This window comes from Trichosurus vulpecula, chromosome 1 (genome assembly GCF_011100635.1).
Source record: "Trichosurus vulpecula isolate mTriVul1 chromosome 1, mTriVul1.pri, whole genome shotgun sequence".
NCBI lineage: Eukaryota > Metazoa > Chordata > Mammalia > Diprotodontia > Phalangeridae > Trichosurus > Trichosurus vulpecula.
The window spans coordinates 53,456,181-53,474,245 of NC_050573.1; the positions used below are offsets into that span (position 1 = coordinate 53,456,181).

Here is an 18,065-nt window from a genome sequence, read left to right on the forward strand (position 1 = left end):
TTGGACAGGCCTGAAGCCTTTGCTGAGAGGAACAGGGTATGTGGGAGTAGAAGCTACCCACCTTCCTAACTCTGTTTGTGGTAGGGGCAGGGAAAGGGACTAGGAGCATTTGGACTGACCATCATGCCGAGGCTAGAAAGATTTTCCTTTACCACATGGTGCTTCTAAACCCCATAGACTTATATCTGAAACAGCCAGCCCCAGGCTGAAGAGTGTGTTGCTCAGAGAATTCACTCACTCCCCATAGTTTCTTAGGTGTCTTGTAGTCCCTGAACTCTGTTGTCTCTGATAAGTGCAGCCCCTCTGGGAGCCTGGCACTCCTAGTCCGGAAGAGGAAGAAAAACCCTTCTTTCCTTTATCTTAGAGAGAAATGGAGTAACAGAGAGTAAAAAGTATTTAGGAGCAAAACTTTCTTTTTTTCCCACTTAATAATATTTTATTTTTTCTAGTTACTTGTAAAGATAGTTTACAACATTCACTTTTACAAGACTTTGAGTCCCACAGTTTTTTCTCCCTCCCCACCCCCCTCCCCAAGACAGCATGCAATCTGATATAGGCCATACATGTACAATCATATTAAACATATTTTCACGTTAGTCATGTTGTGACAGAAGAATCAGAACAAAAGGGGGAAACCATGAGAAAGAGAAAAAGTAAAAATAGTATGCTTCGATCTATATTTATACTCCATAGTTCTTGAAGAACAAGTATTTCTTAAAGAAATTAAAGGGGAAAAGTCATTGAATTCAGCCAACATTTATTCAGTATCTGCCATATGTTAGGCTGTGGGCTGTGTGCTGGGGACACAGAGACAGAAATGAAACAGTTCCTGCTCTCTAGGAGCTTACCTTCTCAGAAAGGGGAAGGGGGACGATAACCACATTTACACAGATAAGTAAATATGTGCTGCAAAGGAAAGCTTTGCTCATATTTGCAAAGGCCCAAAGTTGGTCTTTTCTTGTGCTGAGCTAGCCAGGGCCCTACCCCACATTCTTTCCTTTTAACTCTCAACCCCCAGAAGAGTGGGAAGAGAGGACCCTGGAGCAGCACTGTCTGTATTCCCCCATCAGACCCTGGGAGCCAGTAATCATTAAGGTGCTGATGGGCTAAGGAAGGCCTTTTAGAGCCTCCCCATGGACACATTACACATAGGATAGTTCAGCAAGGAGTGATGGGTTAAGAAGGCACGAAAGGAAAAAAACACCCTGAGAAGAAAGTCTGGTCTCTAGAGATTGTAAGCCAGAGAGAATAGAAGGCTCTATACACTCAGGGCCTGATGACCCTTTAATAACTGCTTTGTTGGGGTGGATTACAATAAATTCCCTACAACAAAGTCATGTATACAAATACTTTATTTGGTCTTACCTGTGAGCAGTCATGTTTTTGAAGAATTTGTGATTTTTTTGGTTAGATTTTAAATGGAGGGGAGAACAGTTATAATTGAGGTCTTGCACAGTAGTTTAAAAACATTTTAAATTACCAAAATCTTTAACTTCCATCTCTTTTTTCAACTAAAAATGCCAGCCTACAGAAAGAATGATTACAATATATTGGAGTAGGAAAGAGGATAGTGGGTGGTGTGTACACAGTCTCTGTCTCCAGCCCTTCCTCCTCCTAGTTGTATGACCATGGGCAGAATAGTCGACCTTCTTGGTGCTGGGTTTCTTCATCTGTAACCCTTTTAAATGGGAATCAAATAAGGGGGCTGAACTAGATTGTCTTTGAAGCCCAACTCTAAAATCATTGACTAGAACACTATAGGCATTGCCTAGCACCCAAAGCTGAAGTCATAACATGATTGGGTATAGTCAGAAAGTCAAGACATGAAGAGGGCTTCCGAAAAACCTAGGAAGACTTGTGAACTAATGCAGAGTGAAATGAGCAGAACCAGGAGAAATATATATGTATACAACAAGAGCAATATATTATAAAGATAATCAACTTTGAAACACTTAGGAGCTATGATCAGCACAATGACCTACCACAATTCCAAAGGGCTCATGCTGAAACGTGCTGCTAACTCCCACATGGAGAGCTGAGGGTCACAGAGAGTAGATCGATGTCTATTTTCTTCTCTTTCTTTTTTTTTCCTTTTTTTTTGGACATGGCTAATGCTGGAATTTATTTTGCAAGACTATACATATTTGTAATAAGTTTTGTTTTTCTTGTCTTTTCAATGATTATGAAAGGTAGGAGAAGAGAGAATTTGGAACTGAAAATGAAATTAAGTTTGTTTTTTTTTTTTTTTTTAAAGAAAGCCAAGAGATGAGCCTGTGCTGGGGTGGCTGAGGAGAGTTCTCTAGGAGTCTGGCCAGTTACAATTCCAAGAGGAGCACAGTAGACAGGCTTCTCAAGGGACTGTCATCAGAGCATGCTTCCAGCAGCTCTGGCTCCCTCACCAACTCCATCAGATGGAGGAAAATGAAGGGGAGGAGGGAAATCGTGATCTTGTGTCCCCTATTGGGAGTTTCTTACAGGAGGAGTTGATTACTCCAGGGTTTAGAGGTGTAGGTTTCATATGAGGAGAGCTAAGAAGGCAGCCCCTGAGGTCCAGGTGAGTAGACCAAGATCACGGAACCATAGACTAGATATCTGGAAGGGGTCTTGGATCACACAGCGTCAGAACCAAGGGAGCCCACGGAAGGTAGATAGTAGAATGTTAGATTGGGAGAGGCTAGAAAATGTAGGATAACAAAGCAAGGAGGAACCCAAGAATAAAAAGTGGTAGAATTAGAAAGGCCCTGAGAAGATGAGCTGGCAGAATTTGTGGGGGGGGGGGGAGGTGCTCCTCTTAGAACAGGGCCTTAGAAGGGCCCTTAGAGAGCACTTCTAAAAGGATCGCTGAACATCTTTGGCTGCTTTCCTGTCTGAATGTTTTTGTTTTTTTTAAACCAAAACAGAGACCAGGAAATAGAATTTCCTTCAGCAGTGAAAGACCCCAGGATAACTAAGCAGTGCTTGGAGTAGAGAGGCCCATGCTAGCTTAAGGAAAGTCCTCAAGATATTCAGTTGAGGAAAAAAGCAAGAAGGATTGTTGGCAGAAGGACTAGAGCAGGGAGTCTCCTGTGGCCTAAAGACCTTAATTCTAGTCTCTGCTCTGCCATGGACTCCCCAGGCTTCCTTGGGCAAGTTCCTTCCTTGCTGGGCCTGTTTCCTCCTTTGTAAGAAGGTTGTACTAGAGGATCTCTAAGGTCCCAGTTGACACCAAATTCTAGGCACCTGAGAAAAGAAGCAAGAATGTTTTGGGGAATTCAGAAAAGACAACGTGGTCTTTGGCACAGCATCTGTTGCACCTCAACCTGGGCTTTGTGCATAGTGGGTGCTTAACACAATAATTATTTGATGACTGAAATTGATGTGCTCCAGAATCTTGACCCAAGGCAAGTGGGTCATCACAATGAAGTGGTGTTTAAAGGTGTGGCCTCAGTCATAAAAAAGGACTTCCATTAGGGTTGTCCGCTTTCTTGACTCATTCTGCTTGGAACTGATAGGCTGTATCTGCTAATCCATGGGGAGTCTGTGCCCTTGTTTGTTTGCTCTTCAATTGCATTTTTTTTCAGTTAACCAAAATCTGCCTTCCCTCCCTCCTGTGTCTGGAATGCCCTCCCTCCCCATCTGCATCTCTGGCTTCCCTGGCTTCCTTCAGTCTCAGTTAAAATCCCACCTTCTACGGGAAGCCTTTCCTCATCCCCCTTCATTACTAGTGCTTTCTCTCTTGATTCTTGCCAGCTTATTTTGTATATGTTTTATAGTTCTAGCGTCTTCCCTCTGAAATGATCTCTAATTTATCCTATCTATAGCTCATTTAAAAATATTCTTTGCATGTTCTTTTCCCCCATCAGATTATGACCTCCTTGAGAACAGGGACTGTTTTTGCCTTTCTTTGTATCGCTTGTGTTTATCATAGTACCTGGCATATAGTAGGTGCTTAATAAATGCATGTTGAGTGACTTTTTATCAGTTCATTTAAATCTTCCCAAGTTTCTTTGAAACCCTCCCCTTCATCATTTCTTACATCACAGTAGTTGTCTTTTACATATCATGACTTGCTCTCATTTGATAGGCACCTCCTTAGTAGACACTTCTTTGCCAATGCAGAAATAGCTGCTCTAAATGTTTTTATAGAACGTGTGCCCTTGTCCCACTGGTGGCCTGGCAGCAGCCCCTGTGTAGTAGGTGGCCAACCTCTGCTGGCTTGTCTCCTGAGCTATTAGCTTGCATTAGTCTGTGCGTTGGATTCCCATAGCCCTTAGCTAGGCACCAACCTATCCATATTTCTTCAGGCATATTTGCTCTCAGTGGGAAGGGGATCCAGAAGGTTCTGACTCTGGGCCCTCTGATGGCCTGCTCATGGCCCTGTCTGCCCCCTGAAGCCTGTTTCACCCCTGTCTTTTCTGTCCAGACCCTCTTGAACTTGCCTCCACATGGAGATTCCTTAATCCACCTAGTCACGAGTCTTGCGATGAAGGTTCAAGAGAAGAATTTAATCCAGAAAAAGATGAAACCCTTTGTATTAGATGAGCTAAAGAGGAAGTATATGAATTACCTACATCTTTTGGCCAAGGACACTCAGGTAAAAAAGGATTTGTATGACCTTCCTCCCTCCTCTGCCCCTCCCCTCCAGCTTGAACTCAGAACAGAGAAGGGCCAGCAAGGGCCCTTATCTCAAACCCAGTCTTATACTGGATGTTGTTAACAAGTTCTCCAGTGGTTCTGTGAGGAAGTGTTCTATGGGTCCTGTAAGGTGGGTGCAGGGAGCTGGGTGGGCCCTTAGAACACAGGATGTTAGAGCTGGGAAGGACCTTAGAACATAGAATGTCAGAACTGGGGGCGCCCTAAGAACAAAGAACATCAGAACTGAGGGGGTCCATAGAACGTAGACTATTAAAGCTTAGAGGACCCTTATAAGGAACCCAGAATGTTGGAGTTAAGGGGGCCCTTAGAACCCAGGATGTCAGGACTGAGGGGGCCCTTAGAACCCAGGATGTCAGGGCTGTGAGGATCCTTAGAACAAACTCTTAGAGAGCCCTTGAGCTAGAAGGTATCTAAGAAATTTGTCTAGCATCCAGTTTACAGAAGAAATTGAATCCCAAAGTGGGGGGGGGGCACTGACTGATGAGTGTAGGAGTGACTGGATGGAACCTCCTCCCTGATGATTCTCTCTGGGCCTTGCAGCTGGACTCATGCCTGCCCCGGGAGCACTGGGAATCCTTGGAGTCAGAAGCTACCATCTGTTCCGATTTCTTCACTCAAGAGAAGGCCTGGCCAGAGATGGTGTTGGTACGCCTAGGAGCACAACTTGTGGAAATAATGGTGCAGTCTGTCCACGTACCCAGCAATCTGTTCTCCTCCCAGGCAGAGAAGAAACTCATCCCTGTGCTATACCACGTTTACTCCTTCCTCTCCATCAAGCAGGTAAAGATGCTACAGGCCCATTGACCTTCATGGTGGCAAGATCTTCTTGGACTCTTCCATCTCCTGATCCTATTGATTTCGTGCTGTAGTATCTGTCGCCTTATTTTACATGGCTTCCCATCGCCTCTTCCAGCCTTGTCTCACCTCTCTCAAATCACCAAGCATTTAGTAAGTGCCTACTATATACCAAGCATAGGTCCACAGGGCTTTTTTTTTTTAAAGGCCCAGGTTGTCTGGTGAATATTGTCCAAGGCTCCAGTAAGATACTTTCCCCAGGAGAAGAAAGGATAATCGCTAGGTCTGGCCATGTGTCAGGCCCCTTCTAGCTTCTATTTTGTCCTTCTCTACATTCTTGTTAAATGAGCTGAATGGGAGGCCTGGGCTTTGGAATTCTGGATGGAAGCCTTTCTTTTCCCTGGCGAACTTGATTCTAAAGATCTTCCTTTTGATTCTTGATTTTCCAGGTTGGTTTCATTAAACCCCACCCAACTTTCAGTCAGCTGTTGGCTGAAGCTGCTTGCACTGAACTGACTTTTGACTCCTCTGTCATGCCCATGCTGTGCCCTCCCAAGCCTTGGACCTCACCTCTCTTTGGGGCCTATGTCCTCCACCCCACCAAACTGATGCGCTGCCTGGAGGGGACTTTCCAGCACCAGGAGCTACTAGAGAGCTGCCCTCAGGAGCACTTGTACCCAGTACTCGATGCCCTCAATCTGCTGGGTAACTGTGCCTGGAAGGTGAACCAGCCAGTGCTGGACCTCATAATCTCTGTCTTCAATGCTAAAGGCAGCAAGAAGCTAGATGTGCCCCCTCCCGTCTCGGAGGCCCCCACACCCCCTTCCTACCAGCTCTCCAAAGACATCAGCTCTTCAGAAAAGGCAAAGCTGCGGCGAGAAATTGCCCAGTGCCACAAGACCGCCCGGGAAATGTACAGCCTGCGCATGGATGCCCTGTACAAGCTATCCATTGCCCACCACCTGCGGGACCAGATCTTCTGGTTTCCTCACAACATGGACTTCCGGGGCCGTGCTTACCCTTGCCCGCCGCACTTCAACCACTTGGGCAGTGACCTGACCCGGGCCATCCTGCTGTTTGCTGAAGGCAAACCCTTGGGCCCCAAGGGCCTAGATTGGTTAAAGATTCACCTCATCAACTTGACAGGCCTCAAGAAGAGAGAGCCTCTGCAGGCCCGCCTGGCCTATGCCAATGAGATCTTGGAGGACATCCTGGACTCGGCAGACAATCCGATAACTGTAGGTGCAAGTAGCCACAGACTGTTGTAATGGGAGAGGCAGGATTGCTGGGCTTCTCCTGCTCAGGCTTGGGTTAAGGGGAGCATCCAGGGTCACCTCCTGCCACTGGAGGACCGTGTGCTGGCTGGGGTGCCAAGTTACTGAACTGGTGGTTAGGCCGGCCAGCATCGGTTAATCAGCTGCCTTTCCTCTCCTCAGGGAAAGAAGTGGTGGATGGATGTTGATGAGCCCTGGCAGACCCTTGCCTGCTGCATGGAAATCGCCAATGCTGTCCGGTCACCAGACCCTGAAGCTTACATCTCCCATTTCCCCGTCCATCAGGTAAGTGGCAGTAGAGGTGAGTGAATGGCTGCATCCATAGTGGAATGCTGCCTGGAGAAGGCATATGGGGAAATTCCTGGGAAACCCGTGAATTTCCCCCAAATTGGAACTGTTCCATAGGACAACAGGCTGCCTCAGGAAGAAGGGCATCCTATCACTGGAGGCCAGAGGATCACTTGTGGAGAACGTGTGTTTAAAGAATCTTGGAATCTGAGTTGCATGGGCCCTGTGAGGTTAGTTAGCTGTTAGATACAGGAGTTTCTGTTCAGGTTTAAGTGGGGCCAGATCTCAGAGGTTCCTTCCACCTCTAAAATTCTGTGGGCAGTTACGGAAACCAGCATGGTTTCCCCCCTGAGATAGAAAAGGAAGGAAACAAGCATTTATTAAACGCCTACTACATGCCAGGCACTGTGCTAAGCTCTCTTTACAGTTATCTCGTTTGCTCCTACAACAACCCCAGGAGGCGGGTGCTATTATAATGCTCATTTTACAGTTGAGGAAGCTGGGGCAGACAAGTTAGAATATTTTCCCAGGATCACACAGCTAGGAAGTGTTTGAAGCTGGATTGGAATTCAGGCCTTTGTGATTTCAAGTATCCACTAGTCCCCTTCTTGGCTGTGGAGTTCAGTGACAGGTCTCATGGCCTTGCATACCCACTTTTCTATGAGCAGTGAGGTTGGGCAGAACACTGCGGAGAGGAGCAGATGGCTTAGAGCACCTGGTAGCACTCCCCTCCCCCCCAAACGACTCTGAGGGCTCTGTTCAACCAGCATCTCTTAAGGGCCTCTATGTGCCAAGCCCCAGGGATAAAAGGCAGGAATGAAATGGCCTCACCCTCATTCCTAGGGAGAAATAACACAGATCAGTAAATAGAAACCATATCCACATCAAGGCCAAGTAATTTTTAGGGCAATGGGGAGAACACTAACAAGTGGGGAGTCTGGGCCAGGCCTTTCCTCGATGGTGGTGCCTGAACTGAGCCTTGAAGGGAGCTGGAGATTCTGTGAGCCCATGTGAGCAAGCAAACATCCCAGGCCTGAGGGGCAGAGGCACAGAGGAGGGTGATGGCATGTGTCCAGCTGGCCTGGCACAAAGATCCATCGGAGCCAGCTTTCAGAGATCTCTGAATGTCTGCAATTTGTATCCTATCCCAGAAGTCATAAAGAATTCTGACCCTTTTTGAGCTGAGGAGTGGTCTTCTGGGATGTCACTTTTGTAGCTGTGTAGATCAGAGAGGGGAGAGGCTGGAAGAAGGGGGACCATCCATGAAGTCCAGGTGAGAAGGGACTAAACTGAGGTGCTGGCTGGACAAGCAGAAGGGCCTTTGAACCAAATCAGGAAAAAAGACTGAACTGACGGAAGGAGATTGGACCAAAGCTGAAGCCCTGGTACTCTGGCTCATCCTCCGGCATCCTTCCCTTTGGGCAGGGGACCAGGTCTTCTATAGCCATTACAGGAGATTTGCATGATCCCATTATGTGATCAAACAGGCTCAAAGGGTTTGCTGCCCACAGAGATGGGGGATCTTCTACTCTCCTCCTAATGGCTGTGATATCATTCCAGGACAGGCAGACCAAATGGACTTCCCTTCCTGCTTTCTTCCCCTCCCCCATCCCGCCCCAAGCTTTCCTTTTTTGTATTCAGCTTTAGTTTTTGTGCGCAGCTGCTCTCTTCCTCTTTTCCATGGAGTCTTCATAGTCCTCCTCCTACCTGGCTTCCTTTTCTTTTGAGTTTAAAGCTGGTACCTCTTACTGCTCTTCCCCATCTACATGACTGGGCCAGACTAACCCCTGTTGGTCCATTTCCACCTTTGCTGTTTGTCCTGGCCTGCTCGGTAGGTTTGCCTATTGAGAGTTGGCCAAGATCCTCTGAACTGTTCCCCAAACCTGGCTTCTTTCTCCAGGATGGTTCCTGTAATGGGCTCCAGCATTATGCAGCTCTGGGCCGAGACGTCACTGGGGCTATCTCTGTCAACCTGATGCCCTGCGACGTTCCTCAAGATGTGTACAGCGGCGTGGCTCAGCTGGTAAGGCTACTTGCCTCCCTCCCTCCAGGCTTCTTGCTCTCCCCAGGCTGAGACTCTTGGCCACCCTGCCTCTTGGAGGCTGGACAGTCCCAGGTCAGAGGCCGTGATCTCAGGCCCTTGGCCCCTCTCTCCTGCATAGGTGGAAGAGCAGCGCAGAAAAGATGCTGCCAGTGGGCGCTCCATAGCCCAAGCTCTGGAGGGCTTCATTGGCCGCAAACTTGTAAAGCAGACGGTGATGACGGTGGTCTATGGTGTGACACGCTATGGTGGCCGGCTGCAGATCGAGAAGCGCCTGAAGGAGCTGGATGATTTCCCCAAGGTCGGTCCTCGTAGGGCCAGGGCGATGTGCCCTTCCCTCCCGGGTGAGGACTTTAGTCCGTGGCCTTTGCGCTCAGGCATGCCCTCTTAGCTTTCTACACTCACCTGTTCCAGACATCTCCCTCCCCTTTAGAGGCTTCAGGGCAGTGCGCTCAAGTCACTGGTTCTCAAACCATGGCTCCCCCCCGCCTGTGAGCTTACCGTGAATCAGGACACCACACCACACTTGGCGCCTCTCCTCAAACCTTTTCTAGGGCACGTTTGTGGTAAATGTGCACGTGTTTTCTTGCATGCACCATCACTGAGAGTAAGGGACTGCAGATGGCCAGAGAGCTGGCTGCTGGCTGCAGCTATGGCAAGGGGAAGCCTGGGACGTGCTCTTTAGCGCCTCCTGACAAGTGTCTGGGCAAATCACTCCTGTTCCCTTCCCAGTCACTTACCAGGATCTGTTTATTCTTGGTATTGTTCTGTATTTATCCATTCCTTCTCTGGCCCGTGGCCTGGCCTCTTGTGACAGTCTCCTTCCTGGCTGATCTTCCTGCCTTCAGTGTTTCCCTGTGTCCAGTCCATCCTCTAGGCCTCTGCCAAATAAAACTATCCTGCTTATGAGGCTTCTGGGGGCTCCCTCCCCCAAAATCACCTGTGCAACAGTGAACTGTACTTTGAGAGCTGGAAAGGCCCTTGGAGGGCCAGAGTCACCCTCCTTCAGACTTTGTTTTGTTTTTTAAATTTTTTATTCATTTTAAACTTAAACATAAAACCAAAAAAAAGGACATTTTCATGTACACAGCAGAACATAAGAGAAAATTTGATATAGAGCAGTAAATTTCCATTTCCCAAAAACCTAGATAATAAATCCTACACATTGTTTTCAAAGCAGCCCAGCTTTTCTGTGCTTCCTTCTAGGTTTTCTACTATGCACTTTTTATTTTATTTTTCTCCCCTCCCACCCCCCCCCACCTCCCCAGCTACAGTTAAGCAGGATTATATATACATACACACACACACATACACACCTGTAAACATACATATACACACATGTACACATATGTAAGACCTTACTATGCATTTTTCTTTTTGTCAGTTCTTTCTCTGGAGTGGGGTAGTATCTTCCTTCCTAGGTCCAAGTCTTTCCTTGTTCTAGTTCTAAACCAGCTCATCATTTCCTGCATCACAGCAGTGTTCCATCACAGTCGTGCACCATAGGTCATTTAGGCATTCCCCAACTGAAGGGCGTCTAGCATTTTAGCCAATATGATGAGTATAAGATCTCTCAAAGTTGGTTTAATTTTGTATTTCTCTAATTAGTAATGATTTAGAGCATTTTCTCATATAGTTATATATAGTCTTGATTCCTTCATCGAAAAACTGCCTGTTCACATTGACCATTCATCATTTGGGGTGTAACTTGTATTCTTCTATTTACAAAGTTCTCCATATATTTGAGAAATGAGACCCCTGTCTGAGAGATTGTCTGTGAAAGTTTTTTCCCACATTTTAAACGAGTAAAGTGAGGCCTAGCTGGGTTAAGTCACCTGCCCAGGAACTCCTCTGATGGCAGAGATGGGGTTTGAACTCCTTCTAGCATCCTCCCCCTGAGCCATATATCCCCATTGTTTTGCTGTTGCATTCTTGTGGTCAGGCTGGCCCCAGGCTCTGGGTAATAGGGTTTGTGGAGGTCCCAAGCATGTTTAACTGGAGTCTGGCACTCAGCCAGAGCCCTGGGCTGGCATTGATTCAGGACATCTAGGGGCCATTTCAGCACCTGACATCCCGTGTGACCTTGGGCAAGTTCCAGTTAAAGCTGGAAAGGCCCTTGGAGGTCACTGGGTCATTCCTCCTCATTTTACAGAGAGAAAAGGGGCCTTGGCCCAAAGTTCCTCCGCCAGTAATGTCCCCCAGAGCCTCAGTCTCTTTGGTAAAATGGAGAGAGTGACCCTTGCTTAGCCTCCTTCCTGGGATTGTTTTAAAGGTTTACAAGAAGAACAGATGGAAAGTGTGCTTTGTAATTGTGACCACCCCGCACCCCCCAATACAGGTCATGGTCATTCTCTTCACAACCCAGCAAGGCCCCTCCCTCATCCTTGAATTTCTCTGAACTCTCTTGAGCCTTATTTGTTTTCATCCTGCTTCACCTCTGAGGCGCTGGAGTCCGCAGAGTCACTGGCTGCTGGGCCGTGGAGGGCTTTTCTGATCACTTTACACCTCTGTCTTCCAGGCTTCCCAGGGGCCCCTGAGTTTCCAGCATTTGTTGACCTCATCTTCTTTAGGCCTGAATGTTTTGTAGGCTATAATCCTATACCCACCTTCGCCTTTCCAGTCAGTGAGGCTTCACTGTTCATCTCCTTCTCCATTCTTTCATTTAGTCATTCAACAAACATTAAATGCCCCCTGTGCACAGATGGCACTCTCACCATGGTGCTCTGGATGGGCAGTCCGCACTCCAGCCACCAGCAGCTGACTGCCTCTCTTTCCTGTTCCTAGGAGTATGTGTGGGAAGCCTCCACGTACCTCTCCCAGCTGGTCTTCAGTAGCCTCAGTGAGATGTTCTCGGCAACCAGGGAAATCCAGGTACCTCCTCCCCCACCCTTTGCCAAGCCCTGTGGGCGCCTCATGAATGGGCTGAGGCTATTGGAGGACGTGCGCAGCCCGCCTGAGTTTTGTCTGCATGGCAGCTGGCAGGGGCAGCCTTAGTCTTGGTAGGAACTCTAAGATGGTAACCAGAAGACCTGCGTTTTCTCTGCCACTGGCTACATGACCATGAAAGAGCAAGTCTCACTTCTCTGGGCCTCAATTTCCCCATCTGTAAGAGCACGGTGAGAATACTCATACCATCTGCCTCAGAGAGTTGTGAGGCAAGCTCTCTGTAAACCTTAAACATGTTTTAAAACGGGCACTATCCATCTTGCCCTAGTGTGCAGGCAAAGCCAGCTTCCTAAGCTGGGCCTTCAGTCTACCACCCTCATTTAGCAGCTTGAATGCTGATCCCCCCCCCCTTTTTCCCAAGTAACCTCCGCAGACAAGACTTCAAATTGAATTGATTTGCAATCCTCCCCCCCAGTCCTCCCCATATACCCCATACATCGCTGGGTCCACTCACAGCAGGGGAGGAACATTTCTTACCAGAGGGAGTGCCCCATCCTTAGTGACCAAGGCTCAGCTGGTTAGTTAAGCTGGAGGTCCCAGGACTGTTGTTTTCCTCCTCCCAGGCATGGTGAAGCATCCTCTTTGTGTCTGTAAGCACTTCTCCTTTATCTTGGTTAATCATGAGCGCAACCCCTTGAGAGGCCAAGGAAAGCCTGTGAGTGGGGGAGGCATTGTGGTGCAATGGGAGGACCTGAGTTCAAATCCTTGGTTCGGTCACTCTCACTCTATGGGCCTCTGTTTCCTTACTTGTGAAGGCCTAACTTAGTGTAGGGAGGTTCATTACCAGACAATTGGGCCCAGGGTGGTTTGGGAGGCACCCATGTCAGGGGGTACTCATGGATCTGTGAAATCCAGATAAGAAAACCAAGGCTCAGGAAGAGGGGGACTTATCCAAAGTCACCGAGATCCTGAGTCATGGAGCTATGATTCAAACCCAGGCCCTTGAACTCTGAATCTGTGCATCTTTCTACCTTCCTCTCAGAGCCTTCACCTCACACTTACCCTCTGTCCCCCAATCCTGGTTCTGTAGGACTGGCTGACAAAGAGTGCTTACTTCATCTCCAAGTCAGGGTCCACTGTGCAGTGGGTCACCCCTCTGGGCCTTCCTGTCATTCAACCGTATCACAAGACACAGAAAATCATCGTAAGTGACACATTCCCTGAGCAGATCCCTGCTGCCTCTTGCGTCTCCCTCCTGAAACGTGTATGTGTGTGTCTTTGTCTGTGTCTGTGTCCCAAGAGTGACTTCCTCACTCTCTTGTCAGGTTCCTGGGAATCTGCAGTCTCTGTGCCTCCTGAGTTACACTGATGTCAACCAGTGAGTGACCGACCTCTCCTACAGGCCCCAAGTCATGGGGAATAAGTGCCTGTCTTTGATTTAAGACCCTAGCACCACCTGTCCCACATACCCGCCTCAGAACACTCTCCACTATGGCTTCTTCCTCACCAGCCTTGTGCCAGGGGAACCAGTTTTTAGCCAAGGGCTGAGGGCCCTCGCATCCCAGGCACTGATTTCTTAAAAGTGCTCAGTAGTGATATCCATCCCCTCTCAGTGGCCTGGGGATCTAGTCCTGCTTCAGATTGGGACTGGCGGTTTGCATACTGGGAGTTGTTGGGAATAAGGAGGAGAAGGAGAAAGAGGTCTTGGGGCCCAGGAGCCCAGTGGGACAGGCAGCACCTTCCCCTTGTCCTCACAGGAAACCAAACACCTTGAAACAGAAGAATGCTTTCCCCCCCAACTTCATCCATTCTCTGGACTCCACCCACATGATGCTGACAGCCTTGTACTGTCACAGGTGAGCAGGCCCAGGGTGCACAGCTGGTATGTGGGTGTGGCAGAGGTGGCCCCACCAACAGCTTGTAAGAAACAACCTCATCTACCTGCTTGTAGAAAGTCTTGATTCCCTGACCCTTTGCCCCGTACACAATACTCTTCAGCTTGGCCTGGTCACTTCCGTTCCTGTTACGGCTCAATGGGTATGGGTGTGGGTGCATGTTCAGGGAGGGGTGGGGTGGGTCTTCCTCTGTGTCATTTGCCTGGGCCATAAAGCTCCTAGGTCCCCTATCCCCCGAGCTCTGCTTATGGGCCTCTTGAGTTTTATTCCCTTAACTCTTCCTTTAGCAAGCTGGGAGCCTTGGCAGGGAGGGAGCAGCTTCAGGTCTAGATGAAGGATCTGAGAGTTCAGAGTAGAGCGGGGCCTTGGCAGCCAACAGCTGTTCTCCTGGGCTTCGTGTGAAGTCAGTCTCTAGAGAGTTAATTTGTTCTCTCCCCACCCCTCAACCCTGCTCCCTCCTGTAACACCAGCCCCCAGTGCTAACCTTTCCCTGCCTCCTAGGAAGGGACTGACCTTTGTCTCTGTGCATGACTGCTTCTGGACACATGCCTCTACTGTGGACCTCATGAATGAGGTGAGTGTCCTTCCCTGCCATGCTCATAGGCTCTGAGGTAGAGGGTGAAGATTGCAGGAGCACTCTAGGTACTCCTGTGCTGCTCTCAGAGGTGCTGGCAGTCACTCTCGTCATGGGAGGCCCAAAGGGCATTCACACATAAAAGGGGAAGGGGGCTAGACAGGTTCTGAGGTCTCTCCTGTTTGGAGAGTCTGTGAACTTCCTTTTTCCCATCCCTCACCTTCCCTCTCCCTCTGGGCCATCAGTAACCAGGGCAGGGCTTCAGAGGCTAGGTGGTGTGTTTCTTTCTGAAGCCAACTCCAAGGTAGCAGGTGCCTCAAGAGTCTAGAAGCCCAGACTAGGACTGCTGTGGGTCCCCCTTGGCGCCATTGCTTATGAGGCTGAGCAAGGCTGGGCCATAGTCGGGGTGATCTCTGCTGGGAGGGGGGACGTTTCTCAGCTGGGAATCTCCTCCATTTCTCTCCCCATCCAAAAGGGACAGGAAGGAGACTAAAGCTTCATTTTTCTCCTGCTTTCCAGATCTGTCGTGAACAGTTTGTGAATCTGCACAGTCAGCCCATTCTGCAGGAATTATCTCAGTACCTCGTACAGAAATACTGTTCTAAACTCCAGTGAGTAACCACCTCCCCTCCCCTCTTCCTCCCAGTGGCCAGGGGGCCTCTGCTGACAGGGAGAAGGCTTGCTCAACCTCCTCAGCTCTAGCCTTCTCCAGGGAGTTGAGAGGGCAGCTGGACCAGGAGACTTGGCATTGGGACTCTCCTCCCTGGGGCACAAGGGTCTCTGACCCAGTGACTGAGCCCTAGCAGTCCCTGAGGGATCACGGAGGCCAGGCCACTCGTTGGACAGATGGCAGAGCTTCAGCTCAGAGTGGGGAAGGCATGTGCCAAGTTGAGGCAGAGCCTGGAATAGACCCCAGGTCTCTGCAGTGCTTTCCAATTCACCCCCATTGCTGTTCAACAGTATTTCTGGGTGGAAAATCAAACCCAAATCACTCTAGACTTTCTCCCCTTGCAGTGAATATTTCCTTATCTGACCTCTGCCTGTCTCTCTGCTGTCCTTAGTGGTCTCCTCTCAGGATTCCCAGAAAACCCTGTCCTTTGGGTTCCAGGCCACTCGCTGGCTCTCTGCTGTTAGCTGGTCAATCTCTGACTGTTGATTTTTTCCTTCTGGGCTTTGATCTTAGGTCTCATGATTCCTCTAAGGAAAAGTCCGTCAATGAGAAGCTGCTAAGGATGCTGTCTCATGTGCCTGAAAGAGGTAGGAAGGCCAGATGGCTCTGTGGCATGGGATGGGGAGGAGAGGAGCATCCAGACTGTCTGCCCTTGGGAGCTGGCCTTCCTAGGCTCCCAGGGACAAGCTGACCCCCTCTGGCCACTCCCATCCTTCCTTACTTGCCCCTGCCCCATCTTAGAACAGAGCCCCAAGAGGCATTGTGTGGATGGTGTCTGGGAACTGCCCTCTTGATTGATTCATCTCCCTCCAGTTCCATCCTGCCTCCCATGCCCTCCCCACTCCAGACAAGACTCAGCCCACCCTGCAGAGAGGCTTTGGCTCCAGCCCTGTAGCCTCTGCCCTGAGTCTCACACACTGGGCCTTTGTGCATGAACACCTGGAAAGGGAACCCAGGACTGTTGGCCTGCAGCCTCAGCCTCCGTTCCCCTGGCTCTTGACAGCGAGTCTCTCTCAGGATGTTCTGATGAGTGATGGAAGAGCCCCGGCTCCACTGACTCATTCCTTTCTCCATCCCTTTTTTAGGAAATTTTGATCTACAGAATGTGAAGAACTCCACCTACTTCTTCAGCTGAAGATGTCTCTGAGCATGCCAGACACCCCTGAGGGTGCCAGGGCTGTTTTTGAGACTGTTCAAAGGGCCCTTGCCAGGGGTTCCTCCTGGTCCATGCCTTTTGGGCCCCCTCTGCATTGCTCCTGCCAAGAGTCTGTCCTGCCTCAGGCCAAGGACAAGCTGATCTGGCAGTGAGGGGTTGTGTCCCCTTCAACTGTCAGCACTCAGGCTGGCAGTGGTTGGGGGGATGGCTCACAAGAGTGCTCCCGGAGCTGTTTCTCAGCTTTAGCTGCTCCTAGCTCTCCCAGCTGACCTCCCAGAAAGTACTGGGGCTAGGCCACATTCTTTACTCACTTATCAGCCTCCTGACCCCCACCCCCCCACCCCACTCCAACTGAGTACCAAGGGTCCGTGTCACAGGGGAGTGATGCAGGGTTGGGATTAGACAGGATTCCCCTACTTCCAGGATGACCACAGGATTTTCCATACTTTTGCCTGTTTGTCCATACTGAGCATTCAGAAACCTCTGGCCCATGTATAGTAGTGTAAATAAAAAGCTGTTAACCCCCATGAGAGTGCATTCTGTCCAGCCCTGCTGTCTCAAGTCGCCAGCCACAGAGACCTTAGATTGCAAGTGGGGGGGTGGTAGAAGGGGGAAGCCCCACTGAGGAGCCTGATCTGACCTGCTGCTGTCAGAATGGAGATTTCACAGATGGATCAGGGGAAGAAGGGGAAAACAAGCCAAGACCAGAGCCCAGCTTTTCTAGGCCTCCTTGTCTATTGTCACTCAGTGGCTCAGAGGAAGTGGCTTCCTCTGGCCTTGTCTGTCTTTCTGGCTAAAAACTCATCTTGGGCTCCCTTTCTCCATTTCACACTGAGCAGTGTGGTTTGGAGTTTTCACAGGAGACACTGGAATTTTGTGCTAAGAGCAGGCAGGGGCTTCAGTGGGGGAGGGAGGTTGCCTCTGCGGTTGGGGCTGCCTGGATTTGGGGCCCATAGGCTTCCCTGCTGGCTCCCCAAAGCTGCAGGGCTAATTTGGGAGAGTTTCTGAGGCATAGACTGGCTGCGCTGTAATATGAGCCTCATCATAGGAGATGGGACAGTGGAACCCGCAGCCTTCCTCTCTAACTTCTGCTGTCATGTGGACAAGGAGACTGTCGGGCAGCAGAAAAGGTGACCTTTCTCCTGCCTGGAGTAGAGGGCCTCAGCTTAGACCCATCCTACCTTCGAACACTCCAGGCTTTGAAACCTTCCCTCCACAGGAAGAAGGCAAGGTGTCCCAGTCTCTTGCTTCCATGCCCCTTTGGGAACTGGAAGGAGAGCAGCCTGAGACTAAAAGCAAGCCCTAGATTCCACAGTAGCCAAATGGCTAGAGTCTGTCCCTGCCCCCAGTGTTGGGGGAGAAGGTTAAGTAACAGAAATAGCCTCCAAGGGCTTAGTGACATTTGGCTGACCTCCCCAGTGAGCTCTAAAGAAAGAAGGTTGTCCAGGGCTCGAGCCAGCCTCCAAGGTGAAAAATCTTGGAGGATAGCCGTTGGCCTCCTCTTTCCCACAGGCCCACAGACTGGCACCTGGGTATCTCCCACTGGAGCCACGACAGCACAGGGCAGAGACCCCTGCTGGGCCCCTGCCTCTAGGCACAAGGGAGACCAGGACACCTGCTGTCAGCTGTGGGCTTGGTACTGCTGATGCCAGAGGTTGGTGGTGGGGCCCTTTGCTCCCCAAGAAGGTGGAGTGGTAAAAGACACCGTGTATGTAGAACAACTCCAAGCCCTGCCCCTACACACACAGACACAGAGGAAGGGGGTCTCAAGCCTGGCCTAGCCTACAGTTATCTCATTCTGAAGGCTAAGCAGAAGAGGAGGCCAACCCTGGGCCAGGTTAAGAAAGAAAC

At 49.7% G+C, this 18,065-nt stretch overlaps 1 protein-coding gene across 1 annotated transcript in view; it reads left to right on the top strand.

Annotated features, from left to right (window-relative positions):
* The window catches only part of POLRMT (RNA polymerase mitochondrial), a 50,812-nt gene extending 34,071 nt beyond the window's left edge, over positions 1 to 16,741 (top strand). The window contains exons 8-21 of the mRNA XM_036767471.1: positions 4,403 to 4,573; positions 5,176 to 5,415; positions 5,880 to 6,668; positions 6,867 to 6,989; positions 8,893 to 9,015; positions 9,155 to 9,334; positions 11,818 to 11,904; positions 13,010 to 13,123; positions 13,245 to 13,297; positions 13,677 to 13,775; positions 14,316 to 14,388; positions 14,908 to 14,999; positions 15,572 to 15,645; positions 16,144 to 16,741. Coding sequence (XP_036623366.1) covers positions 4,403 to 4,573; positions 5,176 to 5,415; positions 5,880 to 6,668; positions 6,867 to 6,989; positions 8,893 to 9,015; positions 9,155 to 9,334; positions 11,818 to 11,904; positions 13,010 to 13,123; positions 13,245 to 13,297; positions 13,677 to 13,775; positions 14,316 to 14,388; positions 14,908 to 14,999; positions 15,572 to 15,645; positions 16,144 to 16,193 — 2,268 coding nt within the window. The 3' untranslated portion in view covers positions 16,194 to 16,741. The remainder of the gene's footprint in view (positions 1 to 4,402; positions 4,574 to 5,175; positions 5,416 to 5,879; positions 6,669 to 6,866; positions 6,990 to 8,892; positions 9,016 to 9,154; positions 9,335 to 11,817; positions 11,905 to 13,009; positions 13,124 to 13,244; positions 13,298 to 13,676; positions 13,776 to 14,315; positions 14,389 to 14,907; positions 15,000 to 15,571; positions 15,646 to 16,143) is intronic.
* Positions 16,742 to 18,065: the final 1,324 nt, after the last annotated feature.